This window comes from Ipomoea triloba, chromosome 1, assembly GCF_003576645.1.
Source record: "Ipomoea triloba cultivar NCNSP0323 chromosome 1, ASM357664v1".
Classification (NCBI taxonomy): Eukaryota; Viridiplantae; Streptophyta; class Magnoliopsida; order Solanales; family Convolvulaceae; genus Ipomoea; species Ipomoea triloba.
The window spans coordinates 3611192-3636578 of NC_044916.1; the positions used below are offsets into that span (position 1 = coordinate 3611192).

Here is a 25387-nt window from a genome sequence, read left to right on the forward strand (position 1 = left end):
TCGTTCTTACGTTGACATTGCCACCAATAATTGTAGGGAATTAATTTGCTGCTCATTCAGTTCTCATGTAGTAATCTATCATTACTTTAGTTAAAAAAAAAAAAAAAAAAAAAAAAAACTCTAGCTAAAATGCCTAAGCCGCCTTAAAATATGCCAAGTAAAATCATGATATCACACGGCTAGTCGGCTATAATAAAAATTCAACATTGCAACAGACTATAGTGGAAATCCGCACCTATCCGTACCGCAAAATCTGTACTCCAAGGGTCCAACCTAAAACCCCACACCGCTCTTTCTCATCCACCGGTTCCTGTCGCCTTCAATCGGAGACTTTCGGCACCACTCTCTCTCTTCTCTCTCTCTCTCCATATACGTATATACGCAAACTTTAATCAATTCAGACTTTTTTGGACTTTCTTTTGTCTTTATTCAAATGAGCACCAATCCCACGACTCCACCAACGGCGGCAGAATCAGAATCAGCTGCTGCTACAAAGGCGGAGGGGGAGTCATCTTTTGATACCTCAAACGCAGCTTTTGAAGCTCTCGAGAAGGCTCAAGCTGCCGAGAACGACGCCGTGAATACCGAGAAGGAGATGGCGGCAGCGGTAGCGGCGGCGGAAGATCCTATCGAGGAGGATCCTGCGGGTCCGGCCACGGTGTTCTGCGTCAGGCTTAAACAGCCTAGCTCAAATTTGCGGCATAAAATGAGTGTGCCGGAGCTTTGTCGTAATTTCAGGTGATCTTTTTGCTCGGCGCTCTGTGAGTATTTTGAATTTTTGGATTTTGATTACTCTATAACTATTTCGAGCTCGTCTGCTGGTATCTCCACTCGTGAGATTTTTTCTCTTTCAATGTATTACTTACGGTTGTTGAATGCTTAGATTACGGTGCTGATCAAAAAGAATATACAACATTTTTTTTTTCAAACTCTAAACTACTAATTGAACTGATCTCCTCCCCTCTTCAATTTAATTATGATTGAGGAGGCAGTGTTATGTTTTTGTCATACTCACATAGTAGGAATTATTAATATTTTTCTTAACTGAAATGTGATTAAGTACGACAAATTATACTATGGATCATGGTCCACGTTGCAATGTGGATCATAGATAAATGTTGATTTTTAGTATAATGAATAATGTGGATCATAGATAAATGTTGATTTTTAGTATAATGAATTTTCATTTTTAATGATAAATGTTGATTTTTAGTATAATGAATTTTCATTTTTAATATATTGAAAGTTCATTTCTAGGTAGAATACCAAATAATGAATCTTCAGTGCACAAAAAATAACCTTCAATATTAAAAAATGTGGATCATAGATAAATGTTGATTTTTAGTATAATGAATTTTCATTTTTAATATATTGAAAGTTCATTTCTAGGTAGAATACCAAATAATGAATCTTCAGTGCACAATAAATAACCTTCAATATTAAAAAAATGAACTTCAATATGAGTCGGTAGTACTCAAAAAAAAAAAAAAACCTTCAAAAAATGAGCACTCAATGTATTAAAAATGAACATTCAATATTATAAAAATGAACCGTTAGTATACTAAAAATGAACCTTACGTCAAGGTGAACCATTGTCCAATGTATAATGATTGATTAGGTACACTGTGGATTCTGAAGTTCTAATGGGCCAAAATCCTTGAATCAAATTTGGGCTTTAAGCTATAATCAGGATCTGCATGTGTGGCTCATGTATACTTTTGGGGCAGAATGTAGGTATTTTTCAAAGTTTTAGTGTAGCCTATCATAACGTTCAATGGCTACAAGATTACTGTGTTGCATCTTGAAGTATGACAATTTTTATAGTAGCAGTAGTCCTCTTACTTTGGGGCTCCTGCATTGTGTATGGTGCATTTGGCTTTTTAACTTCTGAATATAATGACATGCTTTGTGGATAGCTCCTCCTCTTCTTAATCACAGAGTATATTTATCAGGAAGAACCTACAGAGGATACATATAAGTTGAGCTATGTAGTGCGGAATGTGACAAAACATATTGTTGTCTTAATCTTAAATAACATAAATCTTATTATCATTATCTATCTTCTCAAGTTACTGTGTTTTTTTTTGGTTCACTTAGTGCTGTTGCGTGGTGTGGAAAACTGAATGCCATAGCATGTGCATCGGAAACTTGTGCAAGAATCCCAAGGTTAGGGCCTCTTGTCAGTTTATGATACTTAATAGTTGATAACATTTACATTTATACTCTCAGTTAACATTAATTTATAAAATAAAATAATAATAATGATGATGACGACAAGACTTTAATAAAATGGGGTTTAGGGTGTAGCTTGGTGGTGAGCTACACCTATTTCTAAGTGGTACACCTGGATTTGAATTCTATACCTCCATTCCCTACCGGTAGTTTTTATTAGGGCATCCTCAATAGTGGGGTTTTTTTTTTTTTTTTTTTTTAAGTGTGATTAGGAAAGAGAAGATGGGAGGAAAGAGAAAAAAGAAAAAATAATAATAATGTTGATTTAAAAAAAAAGAAAAAAAGAAGAAGCCAAATCAGCGACAATAACGTGCCCAGCGTTGATTTGTTATTGTTAAAATCATACCCATAGCTCATAATGGTATTCCAACATTAATTTATTTATTTTTTCCATTTCTAGGGGGAATTTGGAAAATTTAGCCATATGTATAATGTACAACTTTGTTAACTATTTTTTATATTTATTATACTCTAAGGGCATCACCAATAGCAGATTTTGGTGGGTTTTTACACGGTTTTTTAGACAACAATTGCCAACCTGGAAGAGAGAGAGGGAAGAAAGAGAAGGTGTTTGTTCCTCCTGCAAGGAAGGGTTTTTGCAGAAATGTGGGACCCACTGTTCAGACTTGCCACTCGCGCCGCACAGGCATCGCTGTCACCACTGCGACCATCGGGCACGCGCNAAAAAAAAAAAAAAAAAAACCCCACTATTGAGGATGCCCTAATAAAAACTACCGGTAGGGAATGGAGGTATAGAATTCAAATCCAGGTGTACCACTTAGAAATAGGTGTAGCTCACCACCAAGCTACACCCTAAACCCCATTTTATTAAAGTCTTGTCGTCATCATCATTATTATTATTTTATTTTATAAATTAATGTTAACTGAGAGTATAAATGTAAATGTTATCAACTATTAAGTATCATAAACTGACAAGAGGCCCTAACCTTGGGATTCTTGCACAAGTTTCCGATGCACATGCTATGGCATTCAGTTTTCCACACCACGCAACAGCACTAAGTGAACCAAAAAAAAACACAGTAACTTGAGAAGATAGATAATGATAATAAGATTTATGTTATTTAAGATTAAGACAACAATATGTTTTGTCACATTCCGCACTACATAGCTCAACTTATATGTATCCTCTGTAGGTTCTTCCTGATAAATATACTCTGTGATTAAGAAGAGGAGGAGCTATCCACAAAGCATGTCATTATATTCAGAAGTTAAAAAGCCAAATGCACCATACACAATGCAGGAGCCCCAAAGTAAGAGGACTACTGCTACTATAAAAATTGTCATACTTCAAGATGCAACACAGTAATCTTGTAGCCATTGAACGTTATGATAGGCTACACTAAAACTTTGAAAATACCTACATTCTGCCCAAAAGTATACATGAGCCACACATGCAGATCCTGATTATAGCTTAAAGCCCAAATTTGATTCAAGGATTTTGGCCCATTAGAACTTCAGAATCCACAGTGTACCTAATCAATCATTATACATTGGACAATGGTTCACCTTGACGTAAGGTTCATTTTTAGTATACTAACGGTTCATTTTTTAATATTGAATGTTCATTTTTAATACATTGATGTCATTTTTTGAAGGTTTTTTTTTTTTGAGTACTACCGACTCATATTGAAGTTCATTTTTTAATATTGAAGGTTATTTATTGTGCACTGAAGATTCATTATTTGGTATTCTACCTAGAAATGAACTTTCAATATATTAAAAATGAAATTCATTATACTAAAAATGGGTTTTTTTTTTTTTTTTTTTGTAAGTGTGATTAGGAAAGAGAAGATGGGAGGAAAGAGAAAAAAGAAAAAATAATAATAATGTTGATTTAAAAAAAAAGAAAAAAAGAAGAAGCCAAATCAGCGACAATAACGTGCCCAGCGGGCGCGTGCCCGATGGTCGCAGTGGTGACAGCGATGCCTGTGCGGCGCGAGTGGCAAGTCTGAACAGTGGGTCCCACATTTCTGCAAAAACCCCTTCCTTGCAGGAGGAACAAACACCTTCTCTTTCTTCCCTCTCTCTCTTCCAGGTTGGCAATTGTTGTCTAAAAAACCGTGTAAAAACCCACCAAAATCTGCTATTGGTGATGCCCTTAGAGTATAATAAATATAAAAAATAGTTAACAAAGTTGTACATTATACATATGGCTAAATTTTCCAAATTCCCCCTAGAAATGGAAAAAATAAATAAATTAATGTTGGAATACCATTATGAGCTATGGAGTATGATTTAACAATAAACAAAATCAATCCTGTAGTTGTTTATAGTTAAAATCCTTATTCTACTTATTCTTTTCTAAGAATATTTAATGTACCACTGAAGCTCACCTCACTCCTTTATATTGTTTTTCTTTTTGACAGTTCAAATGCAAAACCACCATTTTGGATTCCCATTCATATTGTGATCCCAGAGCGACCTACTGAGTGTACAGTTTTTAATGCTGTAGCAGGTATAGTAATACTGATTTTTAGTGTCATTGCATGATTCAGCTGTTTCACTTAGCTAAAATTTGGTACAATGATAATATGTTAATGTGCCAAAATAAATTTAAGAATTGTATGAAAATTTTCGTTAGTAAAATTGCTAAAGGCTTTCATCTTTGATATGCTGGGCTAAAAAAGGAAAAAAAAAAACCTGGTTAATAAAGACGCACTGGTGGTTTGATGTCAGTAAGCAATTTATCAAGTGTTAGTTGGTTTAATCACCATTGCCTTGTCACTTTATACACTTGCCTGCATTTAGTTTAAAATGATGATAACTTGTATCTTTGCCCGTCTTAGGTCAACTAATTGATCTCATCGTATTAATTGTCAATTACTTAATAAGCTGTGTTGAATTTTTTGCAGACTCACCTCGCGATTCAGTTCAATTTATTGAATGGTCCCCTACTTCATGTCCTCGTGCTCTCCTTGTAGCTAATTTCCATGGAAGAGTAACTATCTGGAGTCAGCCTTCTCAAGTATGCTAATTTTTTTTTTTTCTGGTGTTAATCTGAACTGCATTCCTCATTTTATTTGTGGCCTTTCACAAATGATCTTTCCTGCATGGTCATCCTTGGTGCAGCTTTTCTAGCTTCTATGCAGAATGTATTTATTAGCATGAACCCATCAACCAACAAACTTTTCTTTCAAAAATTTTTTCATCTCAATTGTTCAATTAATTGGCTTGGCCATTTAGGGTCCAGCAAATGTTGTAAGAGATGCTAGCTGTTGGGAGAAAGAGTATGAGTGGCGGCAGGACATTGCAGTTGTAACAAAATGGCTATCAGGAGTGTCTCCGGTATGAAAATTTTATCATATAATGTGCCAGTTTAGATTCAAACATTTCGCATTTTCTGTTCGATTTAATTTGACCTCCTTTTACATTAAATAGTATAGATGGCTTTCATCAAGGTCTGGTAGTGCCACAAAGTCAACTTTCGAAGAGAAATTCCTCATGCAACAACCAGAATCTCCAGGTTAATGGGTTTGGTTTTTGCTGTTTTATTCATTTTATAATGGGAACCTTGTCTTTCTTCTACTTCCAGCTTCCATTAACATGAAAGCTTACCCTTTTTCCTGTTTGTTGTTGTTAATGTATTATTGTCAGTTTCTGCTGCACTAAAAAGAATGTAGATATATGGGTACTCTTTCTTTTAAATAAATAATTATCTATTTGGTTGTTTTATGGGCTTATTTTACTTGAATTTTTACTCCAGCACATGTGCCCCTTTTATGTATATGTTAAAGAAAATCAAAGAAAGACTTCCATTTTCTGTTTACACATGCATGCGCGCGCACACACACACACCTTTCTTCTCAATTTCTCTACCGCATGCTAGCAGGCGCATGGATTGTGGTTAGTATTTGAGCTATTGTTGGCCCTATTATCTAGGTAAACACATTGATGGGGTGCTATATATTTCTAAAAAATTTATGTCTAACTGGCTCTAGTAGCTTAGACCTGTAGGAAGCATGGTTCTTATGTTAGCTGTGTATATAATCTGGGATGTTGAGTATTAAGCTGAGATCTTATGCAGTTATGCATTAGTGTGGTGGTTCATTCTTGTTTCTGCTGTTGCTGCTATTTTAGCCTTTACTGTCTTTGATGTCCTATTCTTCTTTTATACTTATGTTTGCTTATAATTGATAGATGCATATCCATTAATCAATAGAGTACTGTTGGCTTTAATACAGCTGGATGGCCAAATTTTCTGTGTGTCTGCTCTGTCTTCTCAACTGGATCTCTTCAACTTCACTGGTCTCATTGGCCACCTAACCAATGTGGTGTGCCATCAAAATGGTTTTGCACAAGCAAGGGGCTCTTGGGAGCTGGGCGAAGTGGGATCATGGCAGCTGATGCTATTGTAACAGAATCGGGATCCTTGCATGTGGCAGGTGTTCCAATTGGAAACCCATCAACTGTAGTCGTTTGGGAGGTTTCTCCTGGCCCTGGCTATGGGTTTCAAGCAAACCCAAAGACAAGTGTTAGAAATGGGGTGCCACCATCACTAAGTCCTCCTTCCTGGTGTGGTTTTGCTTCTCTACCTGCATACTTGTTTAGCTGGCAGGAGTATTTATTACAAGAAGCAAAGCAAGGGAAAACACAAACAGAACAAGATTACAGTGAAATGATAGTGCTTAATTGTTCACCGGTTTCCAACTTTTCTGCATATGTGAGTCCTGAGGCTGCAGCTCAATCAGCTGCTACCACCACATGGGGTTCTGGTGTCACTGCAGTTGCCTTTGATCCCACTCGTGGTGGTTCTGTCATAGCTGTTCTGATAGTTGAGGGTATGATTTGTATTTTGCACTGGTCATTTTTAAATTAATTTCTTAAACTGTGTTGGATGACAACTCAACTTTTTAGAAGAATAACCTCCTTTATTTTGCATGTAGAGTCATATAAAGTGCTTGTTCATTTCTATAGCATTTTGGGATGAGCTATGACTGTAACTGTTGATGCAACATCTATTACGTTCAATTCAAATGCAATGAATGCATGTAACCTCCCACTCCCTTTCTTCACACACTGCTTGTAGCAACAAATTTCTTGGAATGATATCATGATTTGACCAACTTAGTGATATGCCTCTGATTATCTGTTTGTCTGGAGTTTGTTATGAAGTTTTAAGTTGGGCATTTCACAATTATGGGTATTTATAAACAAAGGGCTACTACTTTCTTCATTCGCCATAATATTGAGAATACCAATACCTATTGAACTCATTATCTTGTTCTTTTCTTTTTGATTCCTTTTTTCTGCTACCTTGTCTTTATGGTGACTTGGTTTCATGTTGAAGTTGTGATGGAGCTAATTGCGCCATAGTATAACATCAAAGGAATGTGTGTACTGTGTAATCAGTATTTAATTTGTCTTGTAGAGAATTTTTCCTGGACTCTTGTAAATTAACAGATCACGATTTCATTTGTGTAGGACAATACATGTCTCCTTATGATCCTGATGAAGGCCCTTCAATCACAGGATGGAGGATTCAACGTTGGGAATCTTCTGTTGAGGATGTTGTTCTCCATCAAATATTTGGTAATCCAACATCCAATTTTGGTGATCAGGCACCCAAGCAGACGGTGTGGGTGAGTAAAGTAAACAAATGTATTCCAGCATCAAGTGGTTTTAAAAAGCCCAAAGCAACAGGAACTATGCCAGCATCTGATGGATGGAATGTGTCTGATACTGGTGTTGAGATGGCAATGAGTGTCTTTTTTGATCCATTTGATCTGCCAAGTGATATTAGAACTCTTGCAAGGATTGTTTATTCTGTTCATGGGGGTGAGGTTGCTGTTGCATTTTTACGAGGTGGGGTCCACATATTCTCAGGTCCAAGTTTCACCCCTATTGATAAATACCAGATTAATGTTGGCTCTGCTATTGCTGCTCCTGCTTTCTCTTCAACAAGTTGTTGCTCAGCTTCTGTTTGGCATGATAACGGAAAGGATTGCACCATATTGAAGATAATCCGTGTTCTTCCTCCTGCTGCTTCAATTAATCAGGTGAAAGCTCACTCTGCAACATGGGAGCGTGCAATTACTGAGAGGTATGTATTGACTTGTGGAGGTACATATCACCTTTTATTCTGAAACTTTGGTAGAAGTCTAATTGTGCCTTGCTTTTCAATTGTATGCTAAGTAAATAGTGTGTAGGAATTATGGTGGTAGTTTACTAATATCATTTTGCTTCACATATAAATCTGTTCTGTCCTTTAGATTTTGGTGGAGCCTCTTAGTGGGAATTGATTGGTGGGATGCTGTTGGGTGTACACAAAGTGCTGCAGAAGATGGCATTGGTAAGAGCTAAATCAACATGTTTCTTTTTTAGTTTTTGTCCTCCTTGGCATTCCATAAACTTTTTCCCATTATCCAGATGAACAAATTTTTTTTCCCTATACACATGGCATCTTCACACTTTTTAAATGACCAGCCTTAGCAGTTAGTACTGATCATTGTGTTTAGTCTTTATTGATGCCTGGGTGATTATTGTATTTCACTAATTAGATATGTCTGTTCTGCTGTATTGTTCCATGCTATAACTACTTAGTTAGATGTTTGGTTGCAGGTGATTCTAATTTATTCCTGCATTTTTCTCATTACTATGAAAGCACTTACAGAGCTTAGATATATAATGTATTACATGTTTCAGGACTACTCACCTCAGAATTGCCTCATGCTTAACATAGTGCTTCTTCGTTGCAGTTTCATTGAACAGCGTCATTGCTGTATTGGATGCAGATTTCCACTCTCTTCCTTCTACTCAGAATAGACAGCAATATGGACCTGTATGTTTCATTCAATCATTGCCATTTCCACACTATAAATAAATGAATACACACACACACACAGACATACATATATATTACTATTTCCCTAAACTAGTGTTTGTAAAAAAATTGACTTTAGCCCAATCACTTTTACAAACTTGCTTACTTGTTTTAATCACTTAAATTACTATGTTTATTTCTTCCCTCTAAAGTTCTTCATATTCACTGAAATTTTATTTATTGGTCTTTGTTGTTTTCATAGCTCCTATTTTCATTGTGTTCTTATAGTTTTGTTTTGAACAATTAAGAGTCTAGACAGGATAAAATGTAGGCTTCTAGAAGGAACACATGCTCAGGAAGTCAGGGCAATGGTTCTTGACATGCAAGCGAGATTGCTGCTGGATATGCTTGGCAAAGGAATTGAATCAGCTTTAGTAAATCCTTCAGCTTTGGTTACAGAACCATGGCAAGCATCCAGTGACACGCTCTTTGGTATTGATGCTGAGGCAATGGCTGTTGAACCTGCATTAGTCCCAAATGTCCAGGTGCCAATAATTCAGCTGTTTAAAAAAATATATATATATTGAAGCTCATTTGTCTGCATAAATCACCGTTTCCTTTTTATTCAAACTGTGCTAATATTCTGAGATTATCAGCTCTCTAATTGTCAAAGCAATGCAATTCAGGCTTATATTGATGGAATACTTGATCTGGCATCTCATTTTATCACACGTTTGCGGCGTTATGCAAGTTTCTGCCGCCAGTTAGCTACCCATGCTGTTACTTCTGGCACTGGTGGGAACCGGAATGTGGTGACTAGTCCTGTCCAAAATTCTGCTCCATCTGCAACTAACCCTGCAACAACTCAGAGTCAGTAGTCTCTTTTCTGGTTAACATCTTCTGATTTTATATTGTCAGAAGGACTAACCTCTAGACATGAGTGTATTCATACTAGAGCAAACCTGGGGCTGGGAGCAGTGTCAAGCTCCTTTCTATGTTCTGTTCAATCATTCTTTGATAAATTCAGTTTTTTTTTTTTTTTTTTTTTTTTTTTTTTTAAGTATAGCATCCTCAAGAAATGACCACTTCTCTTTCAACTAATCTGAGTCTGTGTGAACCTCCTTCCCTTGCATTCTATTGAATCATTCATATATGATGATCCTGACCTGTCCTTTCCAGGTGTCCAGGGTGGTAGTGCAAGTACTCAGATGCAAGCATGGGCACCAGGAGTTTTGCTAAAGAGTAGTAACACAGCTGATAGTGTTTCAAGTTCTGCTCCAAACCCCATAAATGGCCCTTCAACTTTTATGCCTATAAGCATAAATACAGGCACTTTTCCAGGAACTCCAGCTGTAAGGCTTATTGGAGATTGCCATTTTCTTCACCGTTTATGCCAACTTTTGCACTTCTGCTTTATCTTCCGTCGAACACAACTAGCACGTTATAATGGGCCCAATCCTCCCAACAAAGTAGAAGAGGCCAGCTCTGCTGTGAAACCAATAGCTGGTGGTCAAGTTGGTGCTGGAGGAAAGGGATCTGAAGAAGGTCCATCTAACAGGTCCAGAATAGGTTCTGGTAATGCTGGACAAGGATATACATATGATGAGGTAAATTCAATTTATACTTTTTTCAGTGTTATCGCTGCTTCAAATTTCTTCATTGAATTCTGGCACATGGATATATGATATATGTGTGTGTATTCATATTGATTTGCTTAGTTTTTGGCCTAGCTTATATAACTGTGAGGTGAATATTAAATAAGAATCATGAAGTAAATGGCCTTTAAAACCTTGTTTTGGTACAAGTATATATAGATTGCCTGGTCAAAAACCAACTCCAGTAGACGTTGGTGACTGGTTAAAAAGAAACTTTTATGGTAGGTTGGGCCATTAAAAAGATGAACTTTTACTTGTTAGATATATCTAATCTGGAAAAAAGATGTATAATCTATGTGCTCTGGCTTGTGTATGATTTAACTACATAAACCTCTGGACTCGGTCTCTTCTAGTTAGACCTTTGCCCTTTTTCATTGTATGATTGTATGCTCTCTTGTTTTCCCTTTCAGAAATTTATCAGTGAGCCGTTCAATTTCTTATTTATTTCAAATGCAGGTGAAGGTCCTCTTTCTTATTCTGATGGATCTTTGCCGTCGGACAGCTGGTCTGGCACATCCATTGCCGGTTTCCCAGGTAGGGAGCAGCAGCATCCAAGTCCGTCTTCATTACATTGATGGGAACTACACTGTTTTGCCTGAAGTTGTAGAAGCTTCACTCGGTCCTTATATGCAGGTACTTCTCGTACAATGGATGTAAAATTTATTCCTGCTTAAGTTAAATGCTTTTATTGTAGTGCATACCTGAAATTCTACTGGAACATTTTTTGGAGTTCAACCAAAAAATATCTATCAAAATTTCTAGCTGGCCATGTATTTGGAACACTTGTATTTAAAAACACACACATCAATTTAGAAATGTGGTGTAGATTGTAAGCATTGAAGAATAGTTTAATACTATAGCTAATAATATTTCGTAACTATATATCCAGAATCATCTGATCCGGTAATTGAGTGTGTATGTGCTTACTAATATGGACAGTTCTTGATCTTACGTTGTATGCCAAAAGTCAGGAGTTGATATTTCTGATCTTCATTTCATGGAATCTTAATAAAGTTGTAATATTTTAGTTGTGGATGGGGGAAAAACATCTACTCAGAAACATTTATTAGTTATTACAGTTCTACTCAGAAACAAAATTAAAACAAGCTTTTAATTCTAGCAGAATATGCCCCGGCCTAGAGGTGCAGATGCTGCTGGCTTGCTGCTTCGAGAGTTAGAACTGCATCCTCCAGCTGAAGAATGGCACAGGAGGAATATGTATGGTGAACATTGGTCTGATCCAGAGGATATTGATCCAGTTGATGATAATTCTAGGCTTAGCCATACAACAGACTTGCTCAAGTGTAGCTCGTCAGATCATTCCGATGATTGCTGTGTTGCTCGCAGCTCATGGCCAAGGAAGCGCAGAATGTCTGAACGAAATGCAGCTTTTGGCTTGAACAATTCAGTTGGCCTGGGTGCATATCTTGGTATAATGGGATCTCGAAGGGATGTTGTGACTGCAATATGGAAGTCAGGGCTCGAAGGAGTTTGGTACAAGGTCGGTAACGTGATTCATTGCTCAGTAGACTTTCATTCGAACTAGTTTAATGTGAAAAACCTTGATTTTCAACCAACTCTTCCCTTTTACTAAGGCGTTCTGTTTCTTATGCAGTGCGTGAGATGTTTGCGGCAGACTTCAGCTTTTGCTCCACCAGGCGTAAACCCTACAAATCAGAATGAGAAGGAACAATGGTGGATCAGCCGGTGGGCATACGGTTGTCCAATGTGCGGTGGAACCTGGGTTCGAGTTATATAGAGCAAAGTGGCTTCAGCTTAAGCATCCATCTCAGATGCCCTCCGTTTTAGCTAATATCCCAGTACGTCAAACAATTTCTTTTAAGATTGATGATCTCGCTAGTGTTTTGACATGGCTGCACTTGGATGACACTCGTAACTATAGTTGAGTTGCTGCAGGGTTTTTGGGTTAGTACTGAAGATGACTGGTAAACTCCTAGCTGGTTAGTGGCATGTTCTGAGCTTAATATATAGAGAGGTCTGTCTTAACACTTAAAAATAGAGAAGCATAACCCTAGATTAATGGTTAGGATTGCCTTTAGCCATATGAAAAGGCACCCTTAAGCTGTATAATTCTCTGTAAAATAGGGGAGAATTGTTCCCCAAATAAATGGTATCTTGATATATAGAAGTGAACTAACATATCAGCCTTCTTGAATTAATAATCTAATGAGTTAATTCCCAATTTGGTCACTCAAATGTAACATAAGCAAAAGTTATTGATTTCCCCTTCAGTTTGATAATATGTCCTCTTTAGTTTTGTATAATTTATAGTTAGGAAGTCTCCGTTGTCCTAAAGGAAAAGGAACTCTTTGTTTGGGCATAGTTGAATTTCATCTCTTAACTTGTTTTCTTTTTGAAGATGAGATCAAAAGTAGAAATTTCATACGGAGTACAATTTACGAAACTTATCATGTTATTCGTAATTAACTTGTGATTTAATTTGATCAATAAAAAGGATCATATTTCTGTCTTTTAAATAATCTCAACTTACCAAGCACCTTGTGTTCAGATGACATCTCTATGGCTCTTCTTGAAGAAAGGTCACATGGTCGAACTCCGGTGAGAGAGTATTAGCTCTTTGAGCTGCAACACGTAAAAAAAGTATAGAACAAATATTATCTTGTAATAGAATTAATAGTACTTAAAAAAAATCTCAACTTTAAATATGACATTGATATTTACTATTATCAACCATAAAAAGTCCAAAATCTCAAACTACAGCCCTTGTCATTGTTCAATTAGGCTGATTAAAAGTTGTACAAACTGAAGGGGAATTATCAAGCATCTTCCTCAGTTGTAGTGTAAATAAAAGCATTTAGTGGCACTCGGTGTCCCGATTAACACTGTCACATGGATAATGGAGTAGGTTCAAGCTTCAGTGGAGGTAACTGACCCTTTGTGCTTGAGTAGGTTGAGAAAATAACATACTACATTGTAACAGAGTCAGTATTCAAAAAAAAAAAAAAAAAGCATCTTCCTCAATTATCAAGCGATAGTGCATCTCTTCTAACAATAACATTGGCCTTTTATCTGCACCTTCCTGATCGGAAGGGTTATGATTTGTTCGGAAGGATTATGATTTGTTTGGGATGAACATACAAAGACTTGACTCAAGTACTTCTCACGTAGAATGACACATTTTCTTATTAAAGAATATTTTAGTGAAGCTAAAAAATATTTTGAATTCTTTTGCCCTACTATTAACTAAGCGGAGCTTGGGGGGAGGGGTGGGGGGGGGGAGNGGGGGGGGGGGGGGGGGGGGGGGGAGGGGGCATATGTTCCAAATCTAATTAAGGTTAGGAATTAATTACGATTTTAGATTGTACAAATAAAAAATACTCCGTATTATTTATATATGTATGCACGCATATTATTATATATACATATAAAAAATAGAGAAAATATCATTTTTAGTCCCTCAACTATAATGCATGTATCAAATTTGGTCCTTGACTATTAAAAATTTCAAATTAGGTCCATGACTATTCAATTTGTATCACTTTTGGTCATTGATTATTAACATTTTCAAATTAGGTGCATGACTATTCATTTTGTATCACATTTGGTCCTGCCGTTAAATTTTCCGGTCAAATTTTCGGCGAAGTCATCGGGGGTGACCGGCGTTTTCTATTTTTTTTTATTTTTTATTTTTAAGTTTTTTTTTATTTAAAAGTTACGGAGTATTAAAATAATTTTTAAAATAAAAATTAAATAAATTAGTCGGTCACCGGTGACTTCGCCGGAAATTTGGCCAGAAATTTAATGGCAGGACCAAATGTGATACAAAATGAATAGTCATGCACCTAATTTGAAAATGTTAATAGTCAAGGACCAAATGTGATACAAATTGAATAGTCATGCACCTAATTTGAAATTTTTAATAGTCAAGGACCAAAATTGATACATATATTATAGTTGAGGGACTAAAAATGATATTTGCTCTAAAAAATATTACAATAGACTCTCACTTTTTAACTTATACTTCCCCTTGCAAATTCTTGATGTAGACACTTTTTCTGAGACTCATATGATAAAAATATTTTTTGTATTGTTTGTCGCATCATTGAGTAAAAGTGAGAGAATATAATTTGAAAGTACATGTAGTAAAATTCACGTACACATAATACACTCATAGAATTGGAACTTCAAATTTAAAATTTGGAAGGTTATAAATAAAGAAAAATGAAATTTGTAAAATGTCAAAGAAAAAAAAGGTGAAATCGAAGGTTCAGATTTCGGGTTTTAACTGAAGTCTCAAAACATGAACTGCCGGTTCAAGATGGGGATCGAAACGTGATCTTCTCTGTTAATCCAATCCAGGTGATAGAAATTAGAAATTACAGAAAATACAAAAAACAGGGCTAAATTTTAAAGCGGGGAATTATATTAGTTGTAGCGTACTGGTCTGCAAGTTCGATTACCATTTCGAAGGCAAAAAGCTTCCAAATCAGAGCTGAGGTGAAGGGAGAGTGTGAAGTCAGAGAGAGAGAGAGAGAGAGTTTGGAGAAGATGAGTAGCAGCACCGCTCCACAAACTCCACACTCGCTTGCCTTCCGGGTGATGAGGCTCTGCAGGCCATCACTTCACGTCGAAACCCCGCTTCGATTCAACGCCTGCGATCTGCTTTTCGGCGAGGACTTGTTCGACGACTCCCTCGCCGCCGATCATCTCCCCCGTCTCCTCTCCGGCGACTCTGTCAACGCCGGCGCCAACGTCGTTGACCCCTCCGATCTCTCCTACCGCTCCAGATTCCTCCTCGAACAGTCGTCCGAATCCGTCGGCCTACCTGGCCTCCTCGTCCTTCCTCAGTCCTTCGGGTTAGTTTTCCATCCTCGCTTTCTCTATAGCATATACATTGCCTGACAGTATCCTGATTTAGTAGTGTTTTTGTATTTTAATTAATGAGAAATTGGGATGTCCTTGCAGGGCAATATATTTGGGGGAGACGTTCTGCAGTTATATAAGTATAAACAACAGTTCGAGTTTCGAAGTCAGGGATATTGTAATCAAGGTGGTTTGACGAATGATTGATTGATTTGTTCTTTGCAATGAACTGTTCTCCATATTAGGCAGCATTTGGATCAGCTAAACTTTAGTATTAAGCTATAGTTTTGAATGCTATGGAATTTTCAACATTAATGTAGTTAAATTCCTACTTATAGGATGGGGGTAGAATAGCTATCTGACCATTAATTCCTACTTCTAGGATGGTGGTAGAATAGTTATCTGGCTTGTGAAATGAGTAATTCGCCCAGACACTTTAGGAACCTTTCAATTCAAACTTATCATACTGATAGTGCTTTGCACTTTGGGATATTTTGAGTGGGCAGGAAATAATGTGCTTTGAGATGCTTTACTCAAAAGTAGTTTGCACGGTGTATATGACTCATGTAAAGAGAATTTTTTGTGTAGACATAGCTCTACTTCCAGAATCCAGACTCCTATACAAATTGAAAATTTATTTTGCTATGTGACAAGGTCGTGTCTGGAATACATTTTTAGTATTTTAGACATCCACATTGTCTAATTGATGTGAGCTTCTGTTATTGAGATGTTTGTATACTGTAAGCAACTTTTATCAGTAACACAGTAGCAGGGAATCAATATAGACAAGGAAAATCTTATTCTAGTGGCATTTATCTTCAATCACGATTGATAAAGCTCTATTGTGAAACAGTTTATTTTGTTTATTTCATCTTTTATGTAGGTTGGTTAAATGCTTGTTGTGAAATAAAAATGAACCCTATATCTATGGAGTAACATTTAATTCTATACAGGCAGAAATCCAAACAGAAAGGCAGAGGATACTTCTTTTAGATACATCAAAATCCCCTGTTGAATCAATACGAGTGGGAGGGCGATATGATTTTATTGTAGAACATGATGTGAAAGAACTTGGTGCACATACGTACGTTCATGATATCACTGTTGTTTTCTGTTAATAAATACCTTGTGTGGTATTATAGTTTTGCTTAAAGGTTGTTTGCTTGGCTTTGTAGATTGGTATGCACTGCGCTCTACAATGACAATGATGGTGAACGTAAATATCTACCACAGTTTTTCAAATTCATAGTTGCGAATCCCCTATCTGTTAGAACAAAGGTATCTTCTAGAATGCTTCTAATCCATGTTTCAACGAAACATGCATATACTGCAAGGAGTAGTTTCCAATTGCTATTTTTACTTTGTGAGCATATTTCTTAATGATCTTTTGCTATCCTTGTTCGTATGTAACAGATACCTTTTTCTGTTGTGTAGGTTCGCGTTGTTAAGGTAGGTTTCTTTTAAGCTCGCCAACTTTAAGGTCATCATCCTTCCAGAACTGCATTTTGTTTATTCATTAACTTATACAGGAATTACCACTCAATCTATCCAGTTTTGTGGAAAGTTCTTGTAGGGTAGGAGAGAGTAAATTTGGTTTATAATATTAACAGAATTTGTAATTGGCCGGTCCTTTGCTCTGGTAATGACACCAGTAGTAAATTTCTCAAATCTCAACTATTCATGGCATCCAATTCTTATTTCCCAGGAAACTACGTTTTTAGAAGCTTGTATAGAGAACAATACAAAATCTAATCTCTATATGGATCAAGTTGACTTTGAGCCAGCACAAAATTGGAGTGCTACAGTACTAAAACCTGATGATCATCATTTGAAGGACAGTCCATTAGTAAGGTGGATTAATGTTTTCTTATTTATAGCTCTACTCATAACTCATTGTTACTTGAGTTGCAAATGTCTCCACTTTCTCAATTGTTGTCAAGGTTCATCCCTGATATATTGAATTACGTATTTAAATCTGTCAGAGAGTTATTTAAGCCTCCAGTTATCATAAGATCCGGGGGAGGCGTTCATAATTTTCTCTACCAATTGAGTGTATCATCAGACGGATCTCCACTGCTGAAAGTTGAGGGTAGTAATGTCCTAGGTAAACTTCAGATAACATGGCGGACAAATTTGGGTGAACCTGGGCGTCTTCAGACACAACAAATTCTTGGTAGTGTAAGTGAAAAGTTGGCCTTTCATTTCTATGATGTTCTTGATGGCTTATCCTAGAAGGCCCATTTGTATTACTACCGTGTTATTATTCAGGATTATCTTGTGTTGATGAATTGGCATAGGCTGTTCTTCAAATAAGAACTGGGTGTTTCATATATATGGAAAATGCAAACAAAGATGGCTATGTTGCTTATGATATGAAAAACCAATTGATTGTGAATAAGAGCTGAATATTATACATATGGCTAATGAATATACAGATGCTGCATTACTTGCAGTACTAAAAAAGCAAAAAGATTTTTATTATATCTACACTGTGCCTTTTGTTTTGTTCTAGTTCCGTTTTCCTTATGACATCTCACTTTGCACAGCCCATTGTTCACAATGACATAGAGTTGGGGGCAGTGGAGGTACCACCTATAATCATCATTGAGAAGCCTTTTTTGGTAAGAGTCATTACTATCCAGTCAAATATGGGTGTGGGCTGTATTGCCCCTCCAATTTAACTAAAAGTCAAAGTTGATTTCTTCAATTCGCCAAGCTACACCAAACACTATTGATTCATCCAAATGAAACCCGATGTCTTTCTGGGTAATTTTGTAGGTACACTTCAAGCTCACAAACCAGACTGATAGGATATTGGGTCCTTTTGAAGTTTGGTTGTCACAAAGCGAATCACTAGATAAGAAATACGTGATGGTTAATGGTCCTCAAACAATGGTGAGAGTTTAAATCACTTTGGATAATCATGATTGGCTTTATATGCTTTCTTGTTGCATTATTGTGTTTTCTTTGATGATGACATTTGTGTTAAATGGAAAATAGATGAAATTACACATGTTTTTCTATTAGTCAGTTCTATGGATATATCTCTCCAAAGCCCTAACCTGTCATCCTTGAACAGCCTTTGCCACAGCTTGAAGCATTTGGCTCTTCAGAATTTCGTCTGGTGAGGATCACCTTTCTATTTAGTTTTCCTACATGAAGTAATTTTAGGATTTGACTCTAATCTTCAACCTTTAACAAGTAAATTGGGTAACAGTTGCTAATATTAGTATATCTCTAGGTTCAAGAATCATTTTGACATGAAGAGGGCAAAGTAATTTGGTTATGCTGCTGTTATTTTTATTCTTCTTAAATTGAAAATTTAGATAGAGTTGAAGTTCCAATTCTTTCCACCTTCCATTCAAAATAATGATAGGTGTCACATTCTTTTTGGGAGGTTCCGGTGGGAGGTGCTTTATGACATTGAAGAAATATACATGGGTTCTGTAGTGTTAAAGAGTGGAAATTGTCGAGCAGATTAGTTTTTTATTGATGGAATCCTGGAATCACAGAGCTTAATCTAAAACAGGGTCAGTACTTACTACGGAGTATATTGCAATATTTCTTGATTTGATCAATGGTCCTTCTGCCTGCAGAACTTGGTTGCTGTAAAACAAGGCATACAGAAAATTGCAGGCATTACAATATTTGACACGCGTGAGAAGAAAACTTATGATTCTTTATTAGAATTGGAGGTAAGTAATCTATAAATAACAACCAATATTAGAATTGCTTTAACCAAATGATACCATTTAACTGAGTATCCTTTATGTTCTTGATTGATTGCTGTTCAATATCCAATCAAAAAAACTGAAGCTGATCCAGCTATATACGTGGCACTATACTGTTTGCCATATCTATGCTGGCATTTGTGACTTCATAAGTACCTATTATATATTTATATCTGATTGTTTATCTCCCATGTCCTTCCAACCACCACCAGCATACACATAGTGTCCTGGAAAATTAATTGACAAAGGAAAAGATTGAAAGATTTCACATATCTATAGAAGTAAAAATGCATGTACCAGAAAAAAAATAGTGGTAAAAATGTTTCGTGTTGACTATCGAAGCATTGAAAATTGCATATTTTGGATGATGTGCTGCATATATCTTGGTTCTTATGGCACTTTGTTCGGTGGTATTCTGCAGATATTTGTCGATCCAGAGTAGTACTAAGCAATTTTTGGCTGCGATATCCTACAGAATCTATATTTCCTGCTTTGTTTGAAGGAGCCTTTTCATAGTCCAAGTCTCCAAGAATACACGAGCAGATAACCCCAATTCAAACCCCCACCATGTATTGGTTGGGAAAATATAAGCAAGGAGATTTTCATATCAAGATGCTGAGTTCAATCTTCTGGGATTGAGTTGCAACTGTATACTACAGTATTTAGATGTTTGGATAAGTAATCAATATATTCTTAATCTTCAGTTTTGGTATACCTTTCATTAGTCAAATTGGATTGGTCATTTGGTTGATGTCTTTAATTAGATGGATAAAAGTGTCATTGCATAGTTGCATATATTGTCTCGCTTTGATTTGATCTTGTTGTGAGTAGAAGCATTTGGGAATCTATAAGGTAGTTGAGACACATTTCAAAATTAATCTCTTGCACCGATTTTCAAATTATGAGTGGTGTGGGATTCAAGTTTGAGACACCAATTTTCAAATTACGAGTGGTGTGGGATTCAAGTTTGAGATTTAAATTTGTAACGAAGCAATTTTATTGTATGAAAATAAAGGGCAATTGAAATTTTTTTATCACCCGTGCAAAATAATAATGATAATAAATAAAAATCAATCAAATTTGTGTTATGCGCTAGTCATCCTTTTTCAGTATTCAAATTTGAAACTCCCACCACTATCACTCATTTGAATTGGTACGAGATGTCATCACATGTAAGCAGAAGATACCATTACTCTATATATATATACTCCATACAATTAAATTTTATGTAGTATCTATTCATAACTATTTTCTCAATTAAATAAAGCAATAGTCAATATCACCTCCACTAAGACTCGAACCCACTCCTTTTCATGAGGGGTGCAACCGAGTGCCGATAGACTACAAGAATAATTTAAGTACAATTAAATAATTTTAGAACAAGAATTTATTATAGTCCGCGAGGAATGAATCCTCAAAAATATCAACAGAGATTCTCCTACTTAAAACAGATATTTCCTTTGAGGTCCCGACATTCCAACCTTGATCTCCGTACGGTTGTGGAAATGGACACCTGTCCTTTTCCATTAACGGCACCGCTTTCACGCCGCCAAATATATAAACGCCGTAGCAACGACTATGTAGACCAAAAAAAATCCCTGCCACGAAAAATAACCCCCGATTCCTGTGGACCCCACCCCCAATTTCGCCGCCTATATAATTCCCGCGATTTTTTCCCCTCTCATTTCCACCCGGTCGCCGTTTCCAACCCGTCAGAATTCTCCTATTCTCTCCCTCTCTCTCTCTGTTTCTCTCTCTCTCGGATATACGAATCTCTATTCTTCTTCTTCTTCTCTTCTCCGGCGAGCTGATTTCTTGCATGGCAGTTAGCTTTCTGAGTCGGGATGTGTCAGACCTGTGCTTGGGGAAGCCGGCGTTGAGGCCGGTGAAGGCGGACATCAGCGTGGCGGAGGCGGTGGTGGAGTTGAAGAGGTCCGGCGAAAGCCATGTGAGCGTTTGGAGCTGCTGTTCGGATCATTCTACCAAGGCTCTGGAAGGCCACAATAATTGCCGTTGCATCGGGAAAATCTCTATGGTTGATGTGATTGTATTTTTGTGTAAAGAGGAGAATTCGAGAAACCTTTCCAAGGCTCTGCAATCTCCCGTCTCCCAAATTTTGCCCTCCAGAATCGATATTGTCAGGCATTTGAACCCTAATTCAAGGTTTGTATCCTTCTTCCAAACATATATACATTTTCTCGTAATTCATTCATTTTTGGATTTTGTGTTTGTTTAATTTGATTATTCGGTTGAAGATCTTTTCTGTTACATTGAAATTTTTTGAATTTTCTGGCTCAAAACTTTGAAAATTTTATTAGTTTATCAATGATTTTGTGATTTTCTTTCGTATTCTTCTTTAGCTTGTTGGAGGCTATAGATTGCATTCTTGGAGGAACGCAGAATCTGGTAATCCCTATACAGAACAATACCAGTAACAATTCAAGGACGAAGCCTGCAAGCAAACCTGCATCTCCGAGCTCCACCGATCACGGCGGCGTTGAGTATTGCTGGCTCACACAGGAAGACGTCGCCCGATTCCTTCTGAATTCCATTGGCCTCTTTTCGCCATTGCCGACCTTCACCATTGAATCGCTCAGCATAATCAATTACGACATCATGACAGTCGGCTACCACGACCTTGCTACCTCCGCATTAGGGTTCATCTCCCGCGCCAACGCCGAGCAAACTTCCGTCGCTGTTATCGACGACGATAACAGACTGATCGGCGAAATCTCCCCCTCCACCCTCGCCTACTGCGAGGAAACCGTTGCCGCGGCCATCGCGTCTCTCTCGGCCGGCGATCTCATGGCGTTCATCGACTGCGGTTCCCCCACCGATGACTTGCTTGAGATGGTAATGTTAGCAAAATTTACTCTTATTAAAAACGTCCCCTCTTCTCAACGTCTCTCTGATCTTCAGGTGTGTGTACCAATTAATTTTCTCAACGAGCTATATAGTAACAATTTTTCACTTTTGATATTAAATTAAAAGATGTGTTTGGTGTCATTTGACTAAGTACCTATAGAGTAATTATGTTTGAATATGTTTTGTGTGAGACGTTTCAGGTGACATATAAGGTAAAACTTAATATTTTTTTATATACCAGTATAAAAAGTATTACATTTTGAGTGTGAGAATCAAGGACAAATTATTTATATTATGCACGGCCTACTTCAAGTTCATTTTTAATGTATTGGAAGATAAAAGTCATGTTTGATAAAATAGTTAGTCAGTTAATTTTGATTTATTTGACCACTATTAGCTTGTTGATTTGGTTAAAATATATGTTTAGTTAGCTTTTTGTAAATTCAAAAAGTTAAAATTCAAAAAACTGTAAATTTTTCAATTAACTTTTTGAGAAAAAAAAATTATACCAAACAACTAATTTACCAACACCTTTCTACAATCAGCTAATCAAACTAATATTATCAAATAATCATAGCTTCTAACCTAATAAGCTAACAACTATTTACTAAACCGGTCCAAAATACACATGTAATGTCAAATCTTGATAGCATTACTCTTACTTTTCATAAGAAATGTAACATGTTTTCCATTATTATTTGTGAACAGCAGGTAAAAGCAAAGCTGGAAGAGAAGAATCTGGTGGCGCTGTTGAGACTAGTGGAGGAAGAATATTCCGCAATATTCTCCTCCTCATCATCCTCACCACTATCACTGTCGTCGTCGGCGTCCTCAGCCGCTTCCAGTTTTTCTTCGGACGAAGAATTAGGGCTGAGCAGGAACAGCATCTTAGGACGCTACTTCGCAAGGAAGACGGAGGCGATCACGTGCTATCCATGGAGTTCACTGGCGGCGGTGATGATCCAAGCGCTGGCTCACCGCGCCAACAACATCTGGGTGGTTGAGGAAGACCAAAGCGTGGTTGGTACAGTGACGTACAAACAAATGTTGAGTGTGTTCGGGAGCATTGCCAATCCTCGGCCTAATAAGCTTCCTGCAGGGTTGCCGGAGAATTCATTCAAGAAATAACCAATGAATCGAATGAATAGGGAATTATCAGTTCTGTATGAATTATTGATGTTTGTGTTCTGTGTACGTACTGTTGACTTGTCGAGTGTAATATTGTAACGCCTTCCACAATAGTGGATTATGGACCCAATTTTAAGAAAATTTAAGTGATCTGAGGTGGAGGAAAGAAATTATGGAGAGAGGAGTGAGGTGCTCTGCAAATTCAAAGTTATTGACAAATTGTGGGTCCCATTGTAAAAATAAGCCAGTTGTGACAGCCATGCGTGACTATCACTGCTGTGCCCAGCAGGCGCGTTACTGGCACGTTGTAGTTTTTTTTTTAAAAATATTTAAATAAGCTTTATTTTATGTTATTTTATTTTATTTTTTTCTTTTTTTTCTCTTCCCTCTCACATCCTCTTTCCTAATCACACTTCTCAAAATCCACAAAAAAACCTCACTATTGAGGATGATTTAAAAACATTTGAAAATTTTGGAATTATGTTTTGTGAGGGTTTGTATAATAATGAGTCCTTTTTGACATACATATGGAATTTTTTAAATTGTTTTGAAGTAAACATTTGAAAATTTTGGAATTATGTTTTGTGAGGGTTTGTATAATAATGAGTCCTTTTTGACATACATATGGAATTTTTTAAATTGTTTTGAAGTAAACATTTGAAAATTTTGGAATTATGTTTTGTGAGGGTTTGTATAATAATGAGTCCTTTTTGACATACATATGGAATTTTTTAAATTGTTTTGAAGTAAACATTTGAAACATATGGAATTTTTTAAATTGTTTTGAAGTAAACATTTGAAAATTTTGGAATTATGTTTTGTGAGGGTTTGTATAATAATGAGTCCTTTTTGACATTGTGATCAAGAATGCTACAATGAGTCAACAGTTGACTCTACCGAGGCTCGAACCCACCCCCATCATCCATGTAGGAGTGTTAATCGAGACACTGGATGCCACTTGACCACAAGGTCTTTGACATCAAGAATGTTAGTTATTTGGTTGTTTGAATATATGATGCTCCGGTAGTAATTAGTAGACTTTGAGTTTTGAGAATTGGAAGAACTTCTTCAAACTCTAGATCTTGGTATCGGATAATCTAAAAGGTCTTTGGGAATGGAAAATCGAAAGATTCTTCTAAACTATAGTATATCTTGCGATATCGATAGATATTCTAGATTAACAAATCCTTTTCGAAAGATCTTTGAGAATGGAGATAAGATATTCTAGTAAGATCTGTGGTTAATGAAGTTCCGGTGATATTAAATTTAAATTGAAAGTTTTTTTAAAACACTCCATAACCACCCATGATCTCCATATTTGAGGGTAGTTTTACTATCAACACCTATTTTCAAAGCTTGTAGCATTATATTTGCATATACCTTCAAGAAAATCCTTGAGATATTTTCCTAACTTTAATTTTTCTCTCCCGTAAAATTATCTAGTTACAATTCGAGTTAACTAGTTCTTGCCGTAAAATTATCTAGTTACAATTCGAGTTAACTAGTTCTTGATTAAAAATTATCTAGTTACAATTCGAGTTAACTAGTTCTTGATTATTTTGTTTCCTTGTGTTTCTTCTAAACTTAGGATTGTTTTCCCAACACGTTTTTCCGTAAAATTATCTAGTTACAATTCGAGTTAACTAGTTCTTGCCGTAAAATTATCTAGTTACAATTCGAGTTAACTAGTTCTTGATTAAAAATTATCTAGTTACAATTCGAGTTAACTAGTTCTTGATTATTTTGTTTCCTTGTGTTTCTTCTAAACTTAGGATTGTTTTCCCAACACGTTTTTCATGTAGTGTGTATGTTGTTGTTTGACATTCTTCTATTCCGCTTATGAAAATTCAAAAAATCCGCTTGATATATTTCTGTTATGATATATACAATGCCATGTGACAAGAAAAGAAAAAGTACTTTGGTATATACTATATACATATAGTTTCACTTTTACCTTGTTTTTAAAAGAAAAATTTCAAACACACTTTCATTAATTCAAATCAACATAAAGATGTTAACAATGAAAGATGGAGGGGTGGAAACCCACTCCTGGCATATAGAACATGCTTCCCTCGCAAGGTTATGGGTAACTCTGTTCGCAGTACAACTAGCATGGGAGATAACTACGCTAGTAAGTGAACGAAGCATAT

At 36.5% G+C, this 25387-nt stretch overlaps 3 protein-coding genes across 6 annotated transcripts; all 3 read left to right on the plus strand.

The window, feature by feature from the left end:
• The first annotated feature begins 269 nt into the window (after positions 1-269).
• LOC116024335 (mediator of RNA polymerase II transcription subunit 16-like) lies at positions 270-12901 on the plus strand. Its single transcript, XM_031265233.1, has 16 exons — positions 270-738; positions 2098-2166; positions 4620-4708; positions 5106-5218; positions 5437-5538; positions 5632-5716; positions 6435-7031; positions 7675-8293; positions 8463-8542; positions 8949-9031; positions 9322-9558; positions 9700-9883; positions 10193-10620; positions 11125-11301; positions 11792-12169; positions 12284-12901. Exons 1-16 carry the CDS (start codon positions 434-436, stop codon positions 12425-12427), a joined length of 3690 nt encoding a protein of 1229 aa, XP_031121093.1. The 5' UTR covers positions 270-433; the 3' UTR covers positions 12428-12901.
• A 2025-nt stretch (positions 12902-14926) lies between these two features.
• Positions 14927-20060, plus strand: LOC116001949 (trafficking protein particle complex subunit 13). The gene is made up of 12 exons (XM_031241925.1): positions 14927-15506; positions 15616-15700; positions 16467-16597; positions 16689-16791; positions 16948-16962; positions 17219-17364; positions 17496-17691; positions 18060-18134; positions 18292-18408; positions 18593-18637; positions 19110-19208; positions 19666-20060. Exons 1-12 carry the CDS (start codon positions 15199-15201, stop codon positions 19684-19686), a joined length of 1341 nt encoding a protein of 446 aa, XP_031097785.1. The 5' UTR covers positions 14927-15198; the 3' UTR covers positions 19687-20060.
• A 905-nt stretch (positions 20061-20965) lies between these two features.
• LOC116020821 (CBS domain-containing protein CBSX5-like) lies at positions 20966-23590 on the plus strand. 4 transcript variants are annotated; one of them, XM_031261369.1, is made up of 3 exons: positions 20966-21407; positions 21605-22163; positions 22818-23590. In XM_031261369.1, the coding sequence occupies exons 1-3, from the start codon at positions 21064-21066 to the stop codon at positions 23235-23237; spliced, it is 1323 nt and encodes a 440-aa protein (XP_031117229.1). In that variant the 5' UTR covers positions 20966-21063; the 3' UTR covers positions 23238-23590. The 4 variants fall into 4 exon arrangements, with proteins under 4 accessions (XP_031117229.1, XP_031117239.1, XP_031117245.1 ...); XM_031261379.1 differs by having other exon boundaries at positions 22821-23590; XM_031261385.1 differs by having other exon boundaries at positions 21605-22097.
• The last annotated feature ends 1797 nt before the right edge of the window (positions 23591-25387 follow it).

What these genes read in the sequence shown, in the direction of transcription:
- LOC116024335 (XM_031265233.1), top strand. Translation starts at nt 434, where the DNA reads ATGAGCACCAATCCCACGACTCCACCAACGGCGGCAGAATCAGAATCA. An exon ending in ACTTGTGCAAGAATCCCAAG is followed by an intron (nt 2,167 to 4,619) that starts GTTAGGGCCTCT and finishes TCTTTTTGACAG; the next exon opens with TTCAAATGCAAAACCACCAT. An exon ending in AGCTGTTCTGATAGTTGAGG is followed by an intron (nt 7,032 to 7,674) that starts GTATGATTTGTA and finishes TCATTTGTGTAG; the next exon opens with GACAATACATGTCTCCTTAT.
- LOC116001949 (XM_031241925.1), top strand. Translation starts at nt 15,199, where the DNA reads ATGAGTAGCAGCACCGCTCCACAAACTCCACACTCGCTTGCCTTCCGG. An exon ending in TCAGGGATATTGTAATCAAG is followed by an intron (nt 15,701 to 16,466) that starts GTGGTTTGACGA and finishes AATTCTATACAG; the next exon opens with GCAGAAATCCAAACAGAAAG. An exon ending in AAAGAACTTGGTGCACATAC is followed by an intron (nt 16,598 to 16,688) that starts GTACGTTCATGA and finishes TTGGCTTTGTAG; the next exon opens with ATTGGTATGCACTGCGCTCT.
- LOC116020821 (XM_031261369.1), top strand. Translation starts at nt 21,064, where the DNA reads ATGGCAGTTAGCTTTCTGAGTCGGGATGTGTCAGACCTGTGCTTGGGG. An exon ending in CATTTGAACCCTAATTCAAG is followed by an intron (nt 21,408 to 21,604) that starts GTTTGTATCCTT and finishes ATTCTTCTTTAG; the next exon opens with CTTGTTGGAGGCTATAGATT. An exon ending in AACGTCTCTCTGATCTTCAG is followed by an intron (nt 22,164 to 22,817) that starts GTGTGTGTACCA and finishes ATTTGTGAACAG; the next exon opens with CAGGTAAAAGCAAAGCTGGA.